Source organism: Prionailurus viverrinus, chromosome C2 (genome assembly GCF_022837055.1).
Source record: "Prionailurus viverrinus isolate Anna chromosome C2, UM_Priviv_1.0, whole genome shotgun sequence".
Classification (NCBI taxonomy): Eukaryota; Metazoa; Chordata; class Mammalia; order Carnivora; family Felidae; genus Prionailurus; species Prionailurus viverrinus.
In genome coordinates, this window is record NC_062569.1 from 68,425,558 (window position 1) to 68,444,733 (window position 19,176).

At 36.9% G+C, this 19,176-nt stretch overlaps 1 protein-coding gene and 1 pseudogene across 11 annotated transcripts in view; one reads left to right on the forward strand and one right to left on the reverse strand.

Annotated features, from left to right (window-relative positions):
* The window catches only part of LOC125175059 (NADH dehydrogenase [ubiquinone] 1 alpha subcomplex subunit 12-like), a 90,983-nt pseudogene extending 85,248 nt beyond the window's left edge, over positions 1-5,735 (reverse strand).
* Positions 1-19,176, forward strand: part of NAALADL2 (N-acetylated alpha-linked acidic dipeptidase like 2) — a 1,352,594-nt gene that overhangs the window by 1,279,695 nt on the left and 53,723 nt on the right. For all 11 annotated transcript variants that reach the window (XM_047875457.1, XM_047875456.1, XM_047875458.1 and 8 more), the window contains one exon: positions 12,797-12,890. In XM_047875457.1, coding sequence (XP_047731413.1) covers positions 12,797-12,890 — 94 coding nt within the window. The remainder of the gene's footprint in view (positions 1-12,796; positions 12,891-19,176) is intronic.

The following is a 19,176-nucleotide window of genomic DNA, read 5'->3' on the forward strand; positions in this document are numbered from 1 at the left end:
GCATGTACTACCTAAGTGGCTCTGGGAGAGTTACTTCACTGAGCAGTACTTCTGTTTTCTCATCTGCAAAATAAAATAAGACTATTGTAAGAAGTGAATGGATTAACTCATGGGAAAAATTTAGAAAAATGCCTGGCATACGGCAAAAGCTCATAAATGTTTAGTTGCTATTGCAGTTATTATTATTGTTGACATTGGGCTGAAGTTAGTGAAATATAATAAAGATGCTTAATTTTTAATTTGTCAATGAGCATATATGTAGTTCAATGCAAATAACTAATAAACATGAGAGAAAAGTTGGTATCTTAAAGTGTCTTTCTCCAATGTGCTAAGAAATACTAACTGTTTTTTTTCCTCTAACAACAATATGCTAGCAGAAGATACAACTGTAGTACAAAGTCAAAATTATGACTATATGTACTAAAAAAGAATTACCAAAGCTCCCAGCAAACAGACTTGATCATTTCCAAATTAATCTGTAAATATATTTTTACTGCTATAATTTAATAACAGATGAGTGATGACATTCACTAAAAAAGGAAAGATATTTTACCATTGGGGGGAAAAAAACTTTTATCAGATACTTCTGTGGTCTAGGCAAAGAAAGGAAGCGTTCTATTTTAGCAACACATTTCCATCTCTTCCTGAAGTTTGCCAGGGAGACCTGCCAGTGTACAAGAGTCCAGAAGAGCTAAAGATTTAATACCTCCATGAAGCAACCTTAGAAAATTCTGAGGAACCCATTTTATTCTGGCCTTCGGGTTTTCCCCAGTGGGGTTACATTCCAATCACACATGGTGACTGCTGACTTAATAAAATGCCTTCTATTGGCTGTCTTCTCTGTCTTGCCTCTCATTCTTCTACCTCATATGTCAGTGAACCACTTGTACTCAGGTTTTGTCTCACAGTCTATTTCTGAGAGAACCCCAAGTATGGCTCATGGAAAATTCTGGGTAGTGCGGTCAGAGTTTAGGTTGAGAACCTAGAGAGGAGATAAGGCTTACAGCAGGAGCAAAGGCTGGAAAGGAGGATTAGAATTAGGGAGTTTGTGGGGCACCCAGGTGGCTCACTTGCTTAAGCATCTGACTTCGGCTCAGGTCATGATCCCCCAGCCTGTGGGTTTGAGCCCCACATCGGGCTCTGTGCTGATAGCTCAGAGCCTTGGAGCCTGCTTCAGATTCTGTATCTCCCTCTCTGTCTGCCCCTCCCCTGCTCACACTCTGTCTCAATCTCTCTCAAAAATAAGTAAACAATAAAAAAAATTAGAATTAGGGAGTTTGTATTCCTAGCCAATCACTTCCTTGCTAGCAGAGGTTGTCTTCCTAGTTCTTTAATGTCCTGGCGTTTGCAGGTAGTTAGTGTGTGTCAAAAAAAAAAATTGCCCATCTATTTAATAATCAAATTAAATTACTGTGGAGACATACCCTGTTTATGCCACCTTCTCTTTATGCCATAGTCCATCAATTTGCCCTCATTGTCCCCAGGGATGCAAAGAGTTTTTGCATGATCTTCAGGTGCGGACATTCTGTAGTGAAAGCACAGGCCAGCCCTCAAACTAGATGTCCCAGAATTCATGCTCAGCCCTTAGTAGTTGTAGGGGGCAAGGTGATGACTGAAATAGCAGTTTCTCAGGGTACTGGAGAGAAAAGGATTCTCTCTCCTCCAGCAGTATGTATCTATGGGCATCCCACTGCATGATGCTGGGTTCCCAAGTTTTACCACTGTTTGCTTATCATAGGTCTTTAAGTTCACACATACTTTCTCTGTCCAAGGCCCATGATCCAGACAGGATCTGTCACAGGGAGTTCCTAATAATAGCCTCAAGTTTTAGGAACCAAATATACCATATATTTTCCCTGGTTAAAATCCTTCTCCTCCTTAAAATGAATTTCCCTCCCAGTAGCTTTTGGAATTCTTCAATGATTTTTGAAATCCTTTGCTACCAGGTAACTTCATTTGAGATGACCTCACTTCATCAAACTATTTTAATGTCTTTGAAATCTTAAGAAGGAAAGGGTGGAATTTTGAAACGTTTCTTTTTTGGAAGCTTAGGAATGCCACAGCAACTTTCCTATCCCTCTCTCCTACTACTGTTGAACTTCATGAGTATGTGTACAGAACAGTAAACACAGGTCTTTGGCCTGACCTTCTAAACATCCTTTAAAAAATTTTTTTGTAATGTTTATTTTTTGAGAGACAGAGAGATGCAGAGTGTGAGTGGGGGAGGGGCAAAGAGAGAGAGAGAGGGAGACACAGAATTCAAAGCAGGCTCCAGGCTCTGAGCTGTCAGCACAGAGCCCGATGTGGAGCTTGAACTCACCAACTGTGATCATGACGTGAGCCAGAGTCAGATGCTTAACCAACTGAGCCACCCAGGGGTCCCCAGACCTCCTAAATATCTTATCAAAACCTCTCCACAGAAAGAAGCCCTAAAACCAACCTTCAAAAACTGGAGCTCCCTTCAAAGGTGACTGAGTGTGGACTATCACATGTCAACTCTTAACACGACTGTCTCTGTTAGCACCAAGGGAACAGTTGTGGCATGGAAGTTTTGTGCACTGGTTTCTGTGTTGTGAGTTTGGTCTGAAGTGGTATACTTTGATAGTTGTGGGCAATATATAGAAGTCCTTGATTTTCTAAGACAGTTTTATTTTCAAGTAATTGTTTTCTATAAATAGACTTGTCAGATCATAGGTTTTTGAGTAGAGGGTTGCATACCATCAACTTTCCTAGCTAAGGAAAACAGCAGGTCTGTTTGGGGGTGCATAAGAATATATTTTGAATAAAGAGATGCATAGCTCTCTCTATAATGGGGAGACTTGGGTTAGAGGCAGACATTTAGATAAATTAGGGAGTTTGTGGAGTATTTCAGATGACAGGTAATAAAAATCTTGAAACTGAAATTTAGCATGTTAGGGGTATCCATAGATTGTGCCAATATCATGTAGCACCATTTAATTTCTCCTTTTGCTGGCAAAATTGTCTGGGTATGTCAGGAGTACATCCTTGCTTTCTTTCTTCTGCTGACATCAGTTTTGGAAAGTAATCCTGAGGACTGAAAGGCTGTTTCTTGCTCTGCTCACCTCCAGGGAGATTTTTGAATCTCCTTGTCCATAGCTGGCTGTCCGAGGTTTGTTATTCACAAAGTGTCTGTTGCTAAGTTGGGGGTTTTCTACTATAAAGTGGCATAAATCAGAGTCAGGTCACTTCAGGATGAACATAATAGCACCATACACCACAAAATCATGTTATGACGACTTTCACCAGACCATAATTTATTAGACAATGCTTCTGGTTTGAGCATTAAGGGAATGGAGAAGGACTCCCTACAGATCACTGAATCATGGCCATATACCTTAGTTGAGTTTTAGGGTTTTCTGACTCCTTGCCCTATACCCCGCATGCAAACTTACTTCCACTAACCAAGAACTCTACTGCAGTTATACTGGTCTCTTCAAGTTTTTCTAAAAATCTGTGTTTCTTTCTGTCTCAAGGTTTTTGCTCATTTTATTACCTTCTTCTGGAATATCTAGCCCCTTTTACACTCGAGTATCTTGAGCCCAAAATATGTACATGTGGCAGAATCCCATGTTATGGTTTAAAGTTGAATAGAAAATGGTGCTTTCTAGGAAACAAAAGATTCATGTTTACTAAATTTTCTACTGTTAACTTCTTTTCCAATTTTGTGAAAGTGAAATAACTTGTCTCTATCAGGAAAGTAAGTCTTATATTTCTCTTTTCTCCCAGTAGTACAGCGATGATCACGCAATAAAAAACTCAATATATACTAGTGAGATGGTTCATGATTCATCTACTATTTGTCATATTATGTCACACCATGCCATAGCAACTCAGTCTCTCAATTTCTTTCTCACACTAACCTATAAAATAGGTGTTATAATTATCTCACAGCACTACCTTCTAGAGTGGGTCTATATTGCACCCTAAGCCTGACCAAGGACATAAAAACAATCCCACAATGATAGTTGAACTTACAGCTTAAGTATAAGGCATAAACCATGGTTGTTGTAATTTGGAATTATAAACATAGAACAAATAACATATTTACTGAACATCTCTACCTGTAACTAAAAAAAATACATTATAGAACTATGGTATTGGTATTGCTTTAATAAATCTATTTTTTCCAATGTTAATAAATTAAATAAATTCATTCAAAGCAATCATTACAAATACAGTCATCATCTTTGTCAATGAAATAAAATAATTGAGGGGGGGAATATTCCTACCATAGATAGGAATATTTTCAGTTTTGTAAATAAAATATTTTCAGTTTTGTAAATAAATATCTTTTTTTTCCCTTTAGACAGGTGAATAAGGGAAAAATTTTTGCTAAAATCAGAGAGTATCAAAATACCTCTCTGCAAGGCAATAAAGCAACATATTATTACAAAGTTTAACCCAAAATTACATGTGTGTGTGTTTATATGTTTATTTTCCTGTAAAATTTCTAAAAACAGTCTTCTAAACCTTTAAATACCTAAAATTATTTTAGGTTGAAGAGAGAAACTTTTATATGTCAAAATATGATTTGCCTTTATTACCCTTAAAATCTAGAAGAAGGCTGGATTAGTAATTATTATCTTTCAACAATTTAATTTTGCCTGATACCAATGAAACCAATAACTCTAGAAATAGCAATATTACCTACTGAGAGAAGAAGGTCTTTGCAGTGTGGGTTCATTAATTAATCTTTCTATATAATAATCCTTTATTTTTTTTAAAGACTTTTACTACTATAAAACAACTTTGTTGTTGTTGTTCCAATGCATTCTTTCTTTATCCTTTACTCAGGGGTAGAGTGGTCTGGGAAGAGTTGAGAAAGAAGGACATAAGGGTCTTAATAAGATTGTGTGATTGTAAAGTTATTAAGTAGCATTTCAGATAGCTCAGGGGTGTGTTGTCACCAAGATGACAGACCAGGAGATCCAGGCACCCATCTTCCCACAAAGAAAAATTAGACAGCTGTCCAAGAATGAAAATAGCTCTGGGAGATCTCAGGAGCCCACCTAAGGAGTTTCAACAAAATAGCAGAGCAAAATAACCTGTGAATAACCACACAAAAAGAGTAGGAAGAACGACTTCATTTTGCCTGCAACATCCTGTCACCTAGGTCAGCACTGCTCAGTGCCAAGAGAGAACTGCCTAGCCAGAAAGAGTTCTCACTGCAAGCAAAATAGAGCAGAATGAATGACCAGATGCCCTAACCTTTTATAGCTACACAAAGGACCTGACCCTACTCCTATCCCTGGCCTGCACCTCTGTGTACCAGCAACTAGTCCCTCTGTAGTTATGCATGTGCACACAGCTGGTTCCAATTTGTATGACCAGCCGTTAGTGTGTGTGCACCTATGGCTAGCCTCTGCAGCCACATGAGTACACACTGACAGCCAAACCCTCCATAGTTGCTTCTGTATCTGAAGCCAGTCCTGACCCCTGTCACAGTCCTCTACTGCTGCAGGCACTTGCAAATAGCCCTTGTAGTACACCTGAGTGCTGCTGACACTGACTCCTGTTACCAGAGCCTCCAAAGTGCATTGGCCTGCAACTAGCCCCTGCAGCCACCTGGGTATGCACTGATTGCCCAGGTCCTGCAGCTGCTCATGTACCCAAAGTTGGCCCCAGGCCCTGCTGCTGGCCAGCACCCTTGCCAATGTGTGTGTGTGCCTGCAGCTGGCCCCTGCCACTATGCAGGCACCTGCAGCCAGCTCCATAGCCACAAATGTGCACACCACCGGCTCTGGCTACCACCACCATATGCCCTATTCCCTTGCCTTTGAAAAGCCCAATAGCCCTTGCAGCCATTCAGGGCCCCATACAGCTCTTGCTGTCAAGGATCATGCAATTGTCAATGTCATGCACTTCAGCCACCTGAGCCAATGAGATAATTTGCCACCCCAAATCTCAACATATTTGTGAATTTTAGTTTTTATCTTGACATTGATTTCTAGTTTCATACAATTGTGATCAGAAAAGATGCTGGATATGACTTTGATCTTCTTGAATTAAGACATTTTTGGTGGCTAATGTTTCATATGCACTTGAGAAGAATATATATTCTGCTACTATTGGATGGAATGTTCTGTAAATATCTGTGAGGTCCATCTGGTCTAATGTCTAGTTTAAGTCCAATGTTTCATTAGGGATTTTATGTCTGGGTGAGCTATCCATTGTTGAAAGGGATATTAAAACCCCCTACTGTTACTGTATTGCTGCTATCTATTTTCTCTCTTCAGGTCTGTTAACATTTGCTTTTTTATTTTATTTTATTTTATTTTATTTTATTTTATTTTATTTTATTTTATTATTTGAGAGAGAGAGAAAGCATGTAAGCAGGGGAGAGGGGGAGAGAGAGAGAGAGAGAGACAGAGAAAGAGAAAGAGAAAGAGAAGAGAAAGAGAAAGAGAAAGAGAAAGAGAAAGAGAAAGAGAAAGAGAATAAGAGAGAGAATCCCAAGCAGGTTCCATGCTCAGTGCAGAGCCCAATGTAGGACTCAATCCCATGACTCTGGGATCATGATCTGAGCCAAAATCAAGAGTGAGATGATTAACCAAGTGAGCCACCCAGGTGTCCCTGCTTTATATATTTAGATGCTCCAGTGTTGAATGCATAAATATTTACAAATTTTATATCCTCTTGTTGGATTGACTCCTTTATCATTATATAATGACTTTCTTTGTCTCCTGTTACCATCTCTATTTTTATATAAGTTAAGCTGCCTCTGCTGTCTTTGGGTTTCCATTTACATGAAACTTATTATTTTCTCTTCATTAATTTACAGGCTGGGTGTGTTTCTAAAGCTGAAGTGAATGTATTGTGAGCAACAGAGAGCTGGGTCTTGTGTTTTTATCCATTAACCCACTCTATGTCTTTTCATTGGAGAATTTAGTCCATTTACATTTATGTTTTTAAATGTTTACTTATTTATCTTGAGAGAGAGAGAGAGAGAGAGGAAGGGGTAAAGAGAAAGGAGAGAAAGAAGACTAAGTAAGCTCTACACTGTCAGGGAAGAGCCAGTTTCAGGAACCAGGAGACCATGACATGAGCTGAAACCAAGAGTCAGACACTTAAATGACTGAGCCACCCAGGTGTCCCTAGTCAATTTACATTTAAAGTACTTATTGATAGGCATAGACTTATTATTGCCATTTTGTTAATTATTTTCTGGTTGTTTTATAGTTCTTTTGTTTCTTTTTCTTTTGCTTTCTTCCTTTATGATTTAATGATTTTCTCTAGTGGTATGCTTCAGTTGCTATCTTTAATTTTGTGTATCTCTTATAGGTTTTTCCTTTGTTGTTACCATGAAATGTATATAAAGCATCTTATATTTATAGTAATCTATTTTAACCTGAATACAACTTAAATTCAAATGCATACTAAAGCTTGATACTTTTAACTTCCACACCCCTTACATATTATGTTTTTGATGCCCAATTTCATCTTTACCTTGTATATACATTAAAAACTTAACGTAGTTATTTTTAATATTTTTGTCTTTTGGTTCATACTTGATTTATGTGATTTACCCACCACCATTAAAAATTAGAGTATTCTGGATTTAATTACATATTTATCTTTATTGGTGAAATGTAGCCTTTCATGTTTTACTATTACTAATTATCATCCTTTTGTTTCAGATTAAAGAGTCCCTTTCAACATTTCTTGTAAAACCGGTCTAGTGGGGGTGAACTTCTTCAGCTTTTGCTTGTGTGAAAAACTCTTTATCTCTCCAATTCTGAAGTACTAATTTGCTGGGCAGAGTATTCTTGGTTGGCTTTTTTGTTTTTGTTGTTTTGTTTTGTTTTGTTTTTAGCACTTTGAATATATTATCCCAGTCTTTCAGGGCCTGCCAAGTTTCTACAGAAAAATGTACTGATGGTCTTATGGAGGTTCTCTTATATGGAACAAGTTGTTTTTCATTTGTTTCTTTTAAGATTCTCTTCTTGTTTGTAACTTTTGAAAATTTAATTATAATGTGTTTTGGTGTGGTTCTCTTTGGATTTGTCTTATTTGGATCTTATAGGCTAGGGAAGTTTTCAGCCATTTTTTCTTTAAATAAGCTTTCTACTACTTATGATTTCACTCATATCTGGAATCTAAAAAAATAAAACAAATGAATAAACAAACAAAAGCAGAATCATACCTATAAATACAGAGAACAAACTGGTTACCAGAGGGAAGGGGATTGGGATAATGGACAAAATGGGTGAAGGGGAGTGGGAGATACAGGATTCTAGTTACAGAATTAATAAGTCACAGTAAAAAAGGCACAGTGTAGGGAATATAGTCAGTGATGTTGCAATAGTGTTGTATGGTGAGAGATGGTAGCTACACTTGTGAGCATAGGGTAAGGTTATAGAGTTGTTGAATCACTATGCTGTACACCTAAAACTAATGTAGCATTGTGTGTCAACTATACTCAAATTAAAAAATATATATATAAAACTTTCTGCCCCCTTTCTCTTTCTTTTCTCCTCCTGGGACCTCTATAATGTGAGTATTGATCTGTTTGATGATATCTCTTAAGCTTCCTACACTCTTTTTTATTCTTTTTTTTTTCTATTTATACTCCTGATGGTAGGAATTTGTATCTTTGAGTTTGCTAATCCTTTTTTCTGGTTATTCTAGTCTGCTGTTGAACCCCTCTATTGAATTTTTCAGGTCAGTTATTGTATTCTTCAATTCTATGATTTCTGTTCTATACTTTTTCAATATTTCATTTATTTTTATTGAAATTCTCACTTTTTGTGCATTGTTCTCCTTATCTTGGTGAGCAAATTTATGACCATTATTTTGAGCTTTTTATCAGGTAGATCACATATCTCCGTTTCATTAAAGTCTATTCCTGGAGTTTTATCTTTTCTTTTATTTGGAGAATATTTCCCTGTTTCTTCACTTTTCTTCACTCCCTGTGTTTCTTCCTGTGCACTAGATAAAACAACTGCCATTCTCATTTTTGATGGAATGGTCTCACATAGGAGGCAAACTGTATTGTTCAGCCTGGCCTTAGCTCTTGCTTGTTGCTTAAACCTTTGTGATTTGGCTTACAGTAGTTGAGTGAGCATGTGCCAAGACCTGTGAGTGTCCCAAAAGGGAGAATCTCAGTCAGCAACTAGATGCAGGCTAATTGGAAGCAAGACCATCAGGCAGCAACCTTTTAAAGTATGCAAATAAACCTCTTTCAAGGAAAGACTAGGAGACAGGCATTTCCATAGTCTTCCTAGTGTTGAACCCTAAAGGGATAGCCAGTTAAGAAGTCCTTCTTTGTTGGCTACAGTCTTGTGAAACTTGTGAATGCAAGCTCCACTTGCCTCCATAGCCAGGCCATCAAGGAGTATTTCCCCTGGGTGGCAGCTGCAAAAGCTGGGGTGCCATATATGTATATAAACTCCTTCCAGGAGGATATTGCTGTTGTCAGGCTACAGGAAGAATGCTAAGATCAAGTCTATTGGCTTCCCTGTTCTTTGGGGAAGATCTGTCTGTCCCTAGATGCATGTTGTATTAGAGGCCTACCCCTCAGGCAGCAGTTTTAAAGTATGCAGATAGTCCTCTTTCAAGGAAAGACTGGGAGATTGGCATTTCTCTCTGCACTTTTTTGCACTGAGCCCTAAGGAGATAGCTGATTAAGAAGTGTTGCTTTGTTTGCTACAGTCCTATGGGAATTCAAACTTGAAAAGTCAAGCCCCACTGGCCATCAGAGCCAGGCAATCAAGGGTGCCTCTTCTGGGAGGCAGCCACAAAAACTGGGCACCAGACATGTGCTCAAGCTCCTTTCAGGGAGACACTGGTGACCTGGAGCAGGGCAGAGAGAGAATGCAAAAATGGCACCTGCCAGCCTCCTCAATCTCCAGAGAATTGCAGTTGGCCCTTAGATGTGTGTTAAATTAGAAGCCTGACTCTTGGGCTGTTGCTTTTAAGATAAGTTAATAGACCTCTTTCAGTGGATGACTGGGATATAGGCATTTTGGGCTTGCTACCTCTTCAGTGAGCCCTGGGGACTCACAAGTCCTCTCAAGCACCTTAAAAGCTGTTTCTTTGTTTGCTATAGGTTTGTAGGTTTTGTGGACCCTAGTCTCATTGGCTTTTAGGGCTAGGTGTTTTGGGTGCCTGTGCTTCAGGTGGAGGTCTTAAAAGTTAGAGCACTTCATGTTGGATCCAAACCCTTTTCTCCTCAAGCAGAAATTGGGAGTTATGAGGTTTTTCCCAATTGTATGTTAGTGTGATGTGGTAGTGTTTATGGTCAGAGTGTGTCTCAGCCTTTCTTATACATTTCAAAGTGGTTTTTTTTCTCATTCACCTGATATGTAGGAATCACTCAATTAGATGTTTTTGTTTTTGTTTTTGTTTCAAGAGGGAATTGTTTTAGCATGTAGCTATAGATTCAGTGTCCATGGGAGGAGGTAAATTCAGGATCCTCCTATATCACCATCATGGACTAGAACACAGTAAGGCTTATATACACTTACCTTTTTAACAAAAGGTTAATTTACCCACTACTTGCCTCTAGGTTTGTCAAGATAATCGAATGAGATATTTAGGTGTAAAGCACTTTGGAAAGAATGGGGCCTTATATAAATATAAGGGAATGTTGCCTTGGCTTGCTTGAAAAAGAGTGGATGAGAAGAGTGTGAGTCTGACTCATCTCTTCTTCATGGCAAGACCTACGCAAATCTCCCTCTTGCTTATGAAGCTGCAAATAAACCCAACTTAGTCCAAACATTCTATCATGAACCAGGTGCCTTAGAAAGTCCCAGTATTTGTTGTCAGGTTCTTTTTGAGACAAATAGCAAAGTGGCTGGCTTATATTCCAGTTGTTTGAGTTGCCAAATGACTCTTAAAATAGAACAAAACAACTTTCTCCAGCAGCAAAAAGTGAAGTTGCCTTTCTCCTCCCTCCACCTTCTTTCATTTTAATCTTTTATGATGTGTGGTTTCCAGATTCCAAAACTGTAAACAAAACATGTCTGTTCTGTAGTTTCTATTATCCAGTGCAAATTGAAAAAAGGAACTATAATGCTTCTTAATCTTTTTTAAAAATTCCTTTTTACAAATAATTTATTTCCAAATATCAGCATTTCTTACATGATTTGGATGTAGTGAGGCGGAATGGAGACAGAAGTCATATCCACCTACTGCAGATAAAGCTTTTCCCCTGAAAAACAGCGTAATCAGAGTAGGCAGTTTCCCAGGATTTTCGTGATCACCATGCTGGGGATAAAACTCTGCAAATAAACCTTAGGCATTGGGAATAAGTGGTGGCTACATTTGGGAGAAAAATATCTCAAAGAAATAAGAGGACATCAAAAGTGTTTCTTCTCCCTCTTTATTTCTAAGAGATGTATTTCTCCAAGTATTTAGAAGAAGATAAAATTGAATTGTATTTTTATCATGATATGAATTGTACAAACAACTGGGAATTATAACTTTAAAATATTAAATGGAATTTGACCCTTGTTGGATATGTAGATTTGAATATCTAACATCATATCTTTCTTGTAAGTTGTCTCTTTTACGTGTTCTATAATGTCTCAAGTTAGTGTGCTATTTTCCCCCGTGTAATTTCACAAGACAATATTTTCATTTACTAACAACATTTCATAGTACGTTAATAACATCAACACAGCCACATTTCCCTGTGTGAAAGATTCAGGGTTATTAGAGATGTAGGGACATTTGTTAAGCCTAGGTAAATATTCAATATCAGTTTAGAGAGAGGGAGAGTAACAATGGCATTTGCAGCCAGCCCTAAGTTCCTTTGAGATGTATATGAATGCATTTGACTTGTTCAGTCTATGAAGCAGATGCTAGTTCAGCTGTAGTACATGTGTTGGTGTCCAAACATAGTTTTGGAATATGATGCGGGTGCAGGGAGAAGGGCGATGTGCATGTATGAAAATTCCAGGTATGAGTTTTGGGGACGCCATTACAATTATTTTAACTCAACTTAAACATTGACCTCAGAGATATATACATGATACTGGTTTTGATACATTTTGGAAAAGTAATTAGAAATCAAATAAAGCATTAAGGAAAACAGTAACTAAGATTTCAATGGAATTTTTTAGACTAAATTATGTACTTTTCTAGTTCCAAATGAAAACAGCACTGCATTTTATTCTTTTCTTAGTTTGTATTTAAATTTCAGTTAGTTAACCAACACTGTAATATTAGTTTCAGGTGTACAATTTAGTGAGTCGATACTTACATACAACATCTGGTGCTCATCAAAACAAGTGCATTCTTTAATCCCCATCATCTATTTCACCCATTCCCCCCCACCCCCAACGATCTCCCCTCTGGTAACCATCAGTTTGTTCAGGCTAAATTATATTTTAAATGAAATAAATGGATCATTAATTTTATTTGGAGTTTTACTTAGTCTCATAACCAAATATTGATTTTCAGTTTTATTTCTCTTTATTGTTTGTTTTATTGTGTGACTTTCTGAACTGCTTTATAAGGATTTTTTTTTAAGTTTAAATATTACAAGTTCTTCAATTAAGGCAATATTTCTTAATATTTTAGCTTAAAAAGGAGGAAAATTTTATATTCCTTCATACTATTTTGAGACATGAAAAATACCATGAGGGTTTTTTTTTCTTTTTTTATAGAAAAGAAAAGAAAAAAGAGTTTAAAAGGAAAAGATATCTTATAAAAGTATATTTTCCCCTATGTGTTTTACTACTGTGGTTATATAAGAATGCATGAAGTAATGAAAAACAAACAAATCAAAAACCCTTCAAACTGAATGCTACCATCTTTTTTTTTCTTTCAGCTCTCGGGAGAAGTGATTTTGCAAATTGCCAATGAACCAGTTCTGCCCTTTAATGCTCTTGATATAGCTATAGAAGTTCAAAACAGTCTTAAAGGTAATCTTTCTTTGAATTACAGTAATTTTAGCAAGTGAAAGATGGTTCAACTAATTTTTAACAAGCAATGGATAAAAATATATGCTATATTATTAGCTATGGCAATGCAGTGACTCCCTTCTTAGAGAGGATTATCATGAGAAGGGCTTAGAGGAAATATGAGATTTGTAATTTCAAACTTCTGTTATCATTTTCCGCATGGCAAAAATATAGTTTAGGTATTTTCCCAAATAAATAAATAAGTAGGTAAGTAAGTTTGTATCTAAAATTCAATCAATTCAAATAAAATTCAAATCAAAATCAATCCAAATCAAGCCAACCCAAATCAATCTTTGGGATTAATTTCTGAAGTATGGGCCCCATTTCATTTCACTAAAGTGTTGGCTCATCCTAGATTAAGGGTGACAAGAAGAGAATTATCTCCATAGTTTCTATTTCAATCCCTTCATGTTTGAATAGATCTCTTACTGCAGAATTCTAATAATTACCTTCATTTCCCCTTTATCTACATACAAATCTTTCAACAAGGCTTATAATTTTTCTTTATTAACCAAATACAAAGGGCAGTATTGTAATTAAAGAATACATCCTCCTCCTTTTTGAGTTGCACATCTTATTGACAGATATTTATGTGTGATTTTTAGACATAAACTTCTTAATACAAAATTCACTATTTTATCTAAGTACCTAAGCAGTAATCCTTACAAAATGGATTATTCTTTTTCTTTCTTAGAAAATGATTTATTCTTAATAGCCAAATATTTCAAGTTTCTGAAAATTTAATTCCTTTTTTTTTTTTAATTTTGACTACTGGGATTGCTTCTTAACCTGAAGAATACTATGACACAATTTTTCCTCCCTCAGTGATTCTTATGACTTTTATTATATTGGCTGTAAAACCCTAAAAGCACTTGAGCTTTTAGGGTTATTTGTTCCCATATGAAGTAGCCTCGGATTGCTCTGTTTTTGGTATATTTAGGCTGGTCTCTATATAGTTTCCATCTTTTCCACTTTTGTCAAGTTTCTATCTTAGATTTGCTTGATGCAGAGTTGCCACAAACCTTCAATTTTAAGAAATGTAGTATCTGTGAAAATCAGTAAAACAAAGTACAATAAAATGAGGTATGCCTATATTTTGGGCAGCATTGGAGCTCAGGAGAAATATATATACACATATATATATATATATATATATATTCGTTTATTTTTGAGAGAGAGTGCATGCATGCACACACGTAAGAAGAGCAAGGGCAGAGAGAGAGGGAGAGAGAGAGAGGTTTCTCACTGCCAGCACAGAGCCTGAGACAGGGCTCTATCTCACGAACCATGAGATCATGACCTGAGGCAAAATCAAGAATCAGACGCTTAACTAACTGAGCCATCCAGATGTCCCAAGAAATAATATATTTTTCATGAGATAAGTCAGTACAATTATTCAGCCTTCAGTTGGTGATTCAGATATAGAACTGACATAGTTGGATTTAATCAGGCTAGAGCTCTAATGAGAGAGGGACAATGACCTAGATAAGTTAAAACTGAGAGTATGTGCACAGGAGCACTCGTGAGGGTGGATCAAAGTATCTAAACTGGGTATGGAATAAAAATGAAGAAATGAAAGAAAGGAGGGGGAACAAAATGGAAGGAGGATCAATAAATACTACTTCATGGTGAGATCAAAGAATTGAGTGAGCTAAAAAGACTCATTTGCTGCTGGCCAGCAAATGGGATTATTAAAAATGTGATCATACAAAGAGTTCAGATATTGGTAAGGACAGCGTTCAGGAGAGGACATGACCATGGAAGTGGGATAAGCAATCACCAGAAGAAAAGAGGCTAAGGAAAGGAGAGTCTAGAGTATGTGGGTATTGAAATTGCCAAGAATTCAGATCGAAGTATTCTTGTAAGAGGAAGTGACTAAACCAGGAGCCAAAATCTTCAAAGAATGAGCAGTGATACCTCCTAGTGTTTTTCTAGGGCTAGTGGTACAAAGCGTAAGAGAGAAGGAACCACACCTAGGAGGGCTGGGGCCGAAGCAGTATCATTATGGAAGAGCCAGGTTTTAGGTTAAAGGAAGAGGGTACAGAAAATATTCTGAAAATAGGTCAGGTTAATAATCCTTTCTTTAATAGTTATATCTGAAGCATGTCAGTACAATGGGGTTGGGAGGAAGCTACAGTTATTCTGCAAAGATTTCCACTGCAGCCTGATGCTACCAAGTCTAGATGAACAGCTCCCAAAATCAAGTTGCTCAGTCAGATGAGCCAGGAGTATTTTGGCTTCTTGCTGGTATATTGGTCTGCTTCTGCTATAGGTAAAGAACTTTTTCTTTGGTTATTGGTTTTTTTTTAGTTTTGTTTCTTTTGATGTGAGACTCCTTGGGTTTCCTTGCTACTTTCACTCAGAAAAATGTGGGCCAGACTTAAGATATACCCATAGTAAAAACACAAAACAAAACAAAACAAAATGTGTCAAGAACATAGATATATAGGAATAAAATTCTTTTGTTATGACCTGAGTATAAATATTTGATCAAAGTGATGCAATTTGTCACCTTTAAGCTATACATTTTTATCTTTTAGTCATCATGATTCAAAATTATTTGTTCTGTATTAAAATGAAAGACCATTCGAATGTTTGCTAAATTGTGGGGAATTTGATGTAACTGTTCTATTTTAACTACTTTAGTTATAACCTTATTTGTAAAATAGGGTAATGTGCTACACGTTAAATGACATCTAATTTTACTGCTTAGTACAAACTTTAATTGTTTATATATATTTTTATTTTGTTATGACAACTAGCAGTGATTAGTCTTAAGTTCTCAATCACAGTTATTACAAAAAAGTGACCTTCAAGGCTAAACTATAAAATTTTGTTTCTCCCTACTGCAAAAAGTTTACGTATGAAGGTCTCTGAAACCCAATTGCATTTTCAACGGTGTAATTTTACCCCTTGACAACCAGCCATCTTGTTTATTTATTACTCTAGTTTACAGTAGCAGCAGACCATTCTCTACTGTTCTCACAACCACCAGAAAGAAGGATAATTTACCAGTGAATAATTTGTTTGAGTTGATTTATTGGATGGTCTTGAAAGCTCATTTTGACTGAGTGACCTTGGCTCTTAATATTTGGTCAATGCCAAACACATAATAGTTAGAGAATGAATATTTATATGTGGTTACATAGAGATGTAGTGTAAATAGTGACTGATAAGATTACTGATATGCTTCAGCTGTACTTGTGGCAAATAAAAGTATGTCCAAAAAAATTGCACACATAAGACACTGGTACTAGTTTGCAGGGGGCAAAGGCAGGTGTCAAGAATAAATGAGTACAACCATACCCTTGAACCTAGAAGCAGACTAAGGAGTATGCACTTAATAACCTTACTAAATTTACTCTTTCTCACTCTCTCTACTTTTTAATGTTTTAAACACCACCTCAAAATAACAATGACTATGTAATTCTGATGATTTCTGTTAATATCTGCTATTTTTCTTTGTTGGAATTCTGGATGTTAATTATTTACCATTATCGCAAAAACTACAAATGGCAAAACAAAGTAAAAGTCATTTCCATTTGATCTGGCTATGTACACATTTATTTAGTGAAAGCCAGACTCAGCAGGAAACAATTTCGATCTGTGTGGCTTGTTGCCACTTCCTGATTGTCTCACTAAAGGTAAAATGGTTGTTGGCAGAATTTCCTCCTGTTCCTTGAGAAACTGACAATGGTAACTTAGCTGACTTTTTAATTTTTTTATTAGCTCTGATAATTCATTAGCACCAATCACTTCATTGTGGAAGGAGGGATAGTATTTCAAGGTGATGATGTGACCGAGGCAAGCACAGGCTGTTCCGCTAGATCTGTAGTTTCATATATTCAGTTGTCATTTTGGTTCTTTTCTACAGTCACAAGTAATTGAGATCCATCTGAATATCGTTTCTCCTTTCTGAGTAATTTATGATGAATGTCCCAAAAGGAAAAAAAAATAAGTATACGCTTTATAAATTGCATGGGTCACCTGTGTAGCCCAGTTGGTTAAGCGTCTGACTCTTGATTTCAGCTCAGGTCATGATCTCATGGTTTGTGGGTTCAAGCCCTGTGTCAGGCTCTGTGCTGACAGTGGAGAGCCTGCTTGGGCTTCTCTCGTACTTTCTCTTGGCCCCTCCCCTGCTCATACTCACTTTCTCTCTCAAAATAAATAAATAAAACTTAAAGAAATAAATAACTTGTGTGATATTTGGCCTCAGCCTATCGGTCTCCAATTTTGGTTTTAGTTAGCATCAATTCCAGCTTTTGTCCGGCCTATAGATAGTAAAGTGTGGGCATACTAGCAACCTGGCCCTGTGCCCTCCTGAAAAAATTCCAAATCCATCCATCTAAAATCCAAACAATTCCAAGAAAAGATTTAGTTCCCATGGAAATTCTGAATCATGTTAGATATCTAGTGGTTTGACCCAAACTTGCATTTCTGGAACTAACTGTTTTGTGTGACAAGGACTTAAACTCAAAAGCATTCTCTCAGAAATAGCTTACCTTGTTTGCTCAAACTGAGAGAAATTCAGTAAGAGATTGGCCATCCATTGGGTACAATTTCCTAAAACTATGTTTAATATCAATCCCCAGTGTATTTTTGTATGGACTCTGACTATGTAACTATATTAAATATTGTATTTCATTTATTGACATTCCAAATCTTGTTCAAACCAAGAGTTCTTAATAGTGTAATCTGCACAAAATCTGGTTGTCTCTGTATTATCAGTGTTTGTCTCCTTAAACCAGCTTCCCTTTGTCATCATGTCCTTCATTACCCTGAATACTTCATTCAAATTTGGTTTAAAGTTTTCTTTTTAGTACCTATATTAAACATTTTTATTATGTTTATTTATTTTTGTGAGAGAGACAGAGTGCAAATGGGGGAGGAGCAGACAGAGAGGGAGACACAGAATCCAAAGCAGGGTCCAGGCTCTGAGCTGTCAGCACAGAGCCTGATGAGGGGCTTAAGCCCACAAACCGTGAGATCATGACCTGAGCCGAAGTCAGACACTAAACCGACTGAGCCACCCAGGCTCCCCAATACCTGTTTTATATGTGTAATTACATTGATTGAAATATGGTAATGACTTCCTATCATCTTCCTACTTTCCCATCCTAGTAATAGCTGAATGTATTGTGAATTTTTTTTCCTTAAGTGTATTTTTAGGACAAAACCCTGTGCCCATGACAGGATAGTACTACAATCCATTTTTCTATGAGTGTTGCCTCTCTGGCAACAATTTTAAAGTAGGTTTTTTAAAGATTTTTTTAAAAGTATTTACTTATTTTGAGAGAGAGAGGAAGAGTGTGTATGTATGCAAGTGGGAGATGGGCAGAGAGAGAGGGAAGGAGAGAATCCCAAGTAGGCTCTGCACTGTAAGTGCAGACAGAGCCTGATGCAGGGCTCAAACTCACAAACTGTGAGATCATGACCTGACCCAAAATAAACAGTTGAGTGCTCAGCTGACTGAGCCACCCAGGTGCTCCTAAAGACACTTTTAATGTTGGCTTATAATAGAACATAAAGTACCCTTCCCCTCATACTGATTAATTTCATTAAAGTTTTTTTTTTCATTTTCTCGGTTTAGCCAAAACATAATTAAACACACATGTGTTATTAAATGTACAACTCCAGCTTTCTGCCTCAGGAGGAGACTGATAAAAAATAAACCACACATGAATTTAATTCCTTCTAGGAAGTCTTTGTTCACTCTTCCAAAGCAACCAATAACCAGATCATGTAGTTGCAAACACAACACAGTGGCAGCATCTATGGCCATGAAAGTAGCTCCCGGTTCAATCTTGGCACCAGGCCGACATATGCTGTTGGGACAACTCCTTCCACGCAATATGTTCAAAGTCTTGATAGATTTGCATCTGTTTTTGGCTATCTGGATCACTGGGTAATATTTAGAATATAAGAAAATCTTCAGAATGTGTTGCCAGTGTTTTCAAAGTGGTCAATCTGATTCTTGTAAGCATGCCACTTTGGCACTTTTGCAAAAAAAAAAAAAAAGGATTTCTATTGTATTTAGTTTAGACATAACTAGCCACTGCCTCCTGGCATATTGCATTTTTAAATAATATCCATTTATCAGCGCATTGTAAAATCAGTGTTAGACTATTTATCAACAGTGCACTAGCTTCTATACTTCATTCTCTACCTGTTTGTTTTGTTTTGTTTTGTTTTGTTTTTGTTTTTGTTTAACTTCTTTAAATAACCAGCTGAGATGATTCACTGTGAT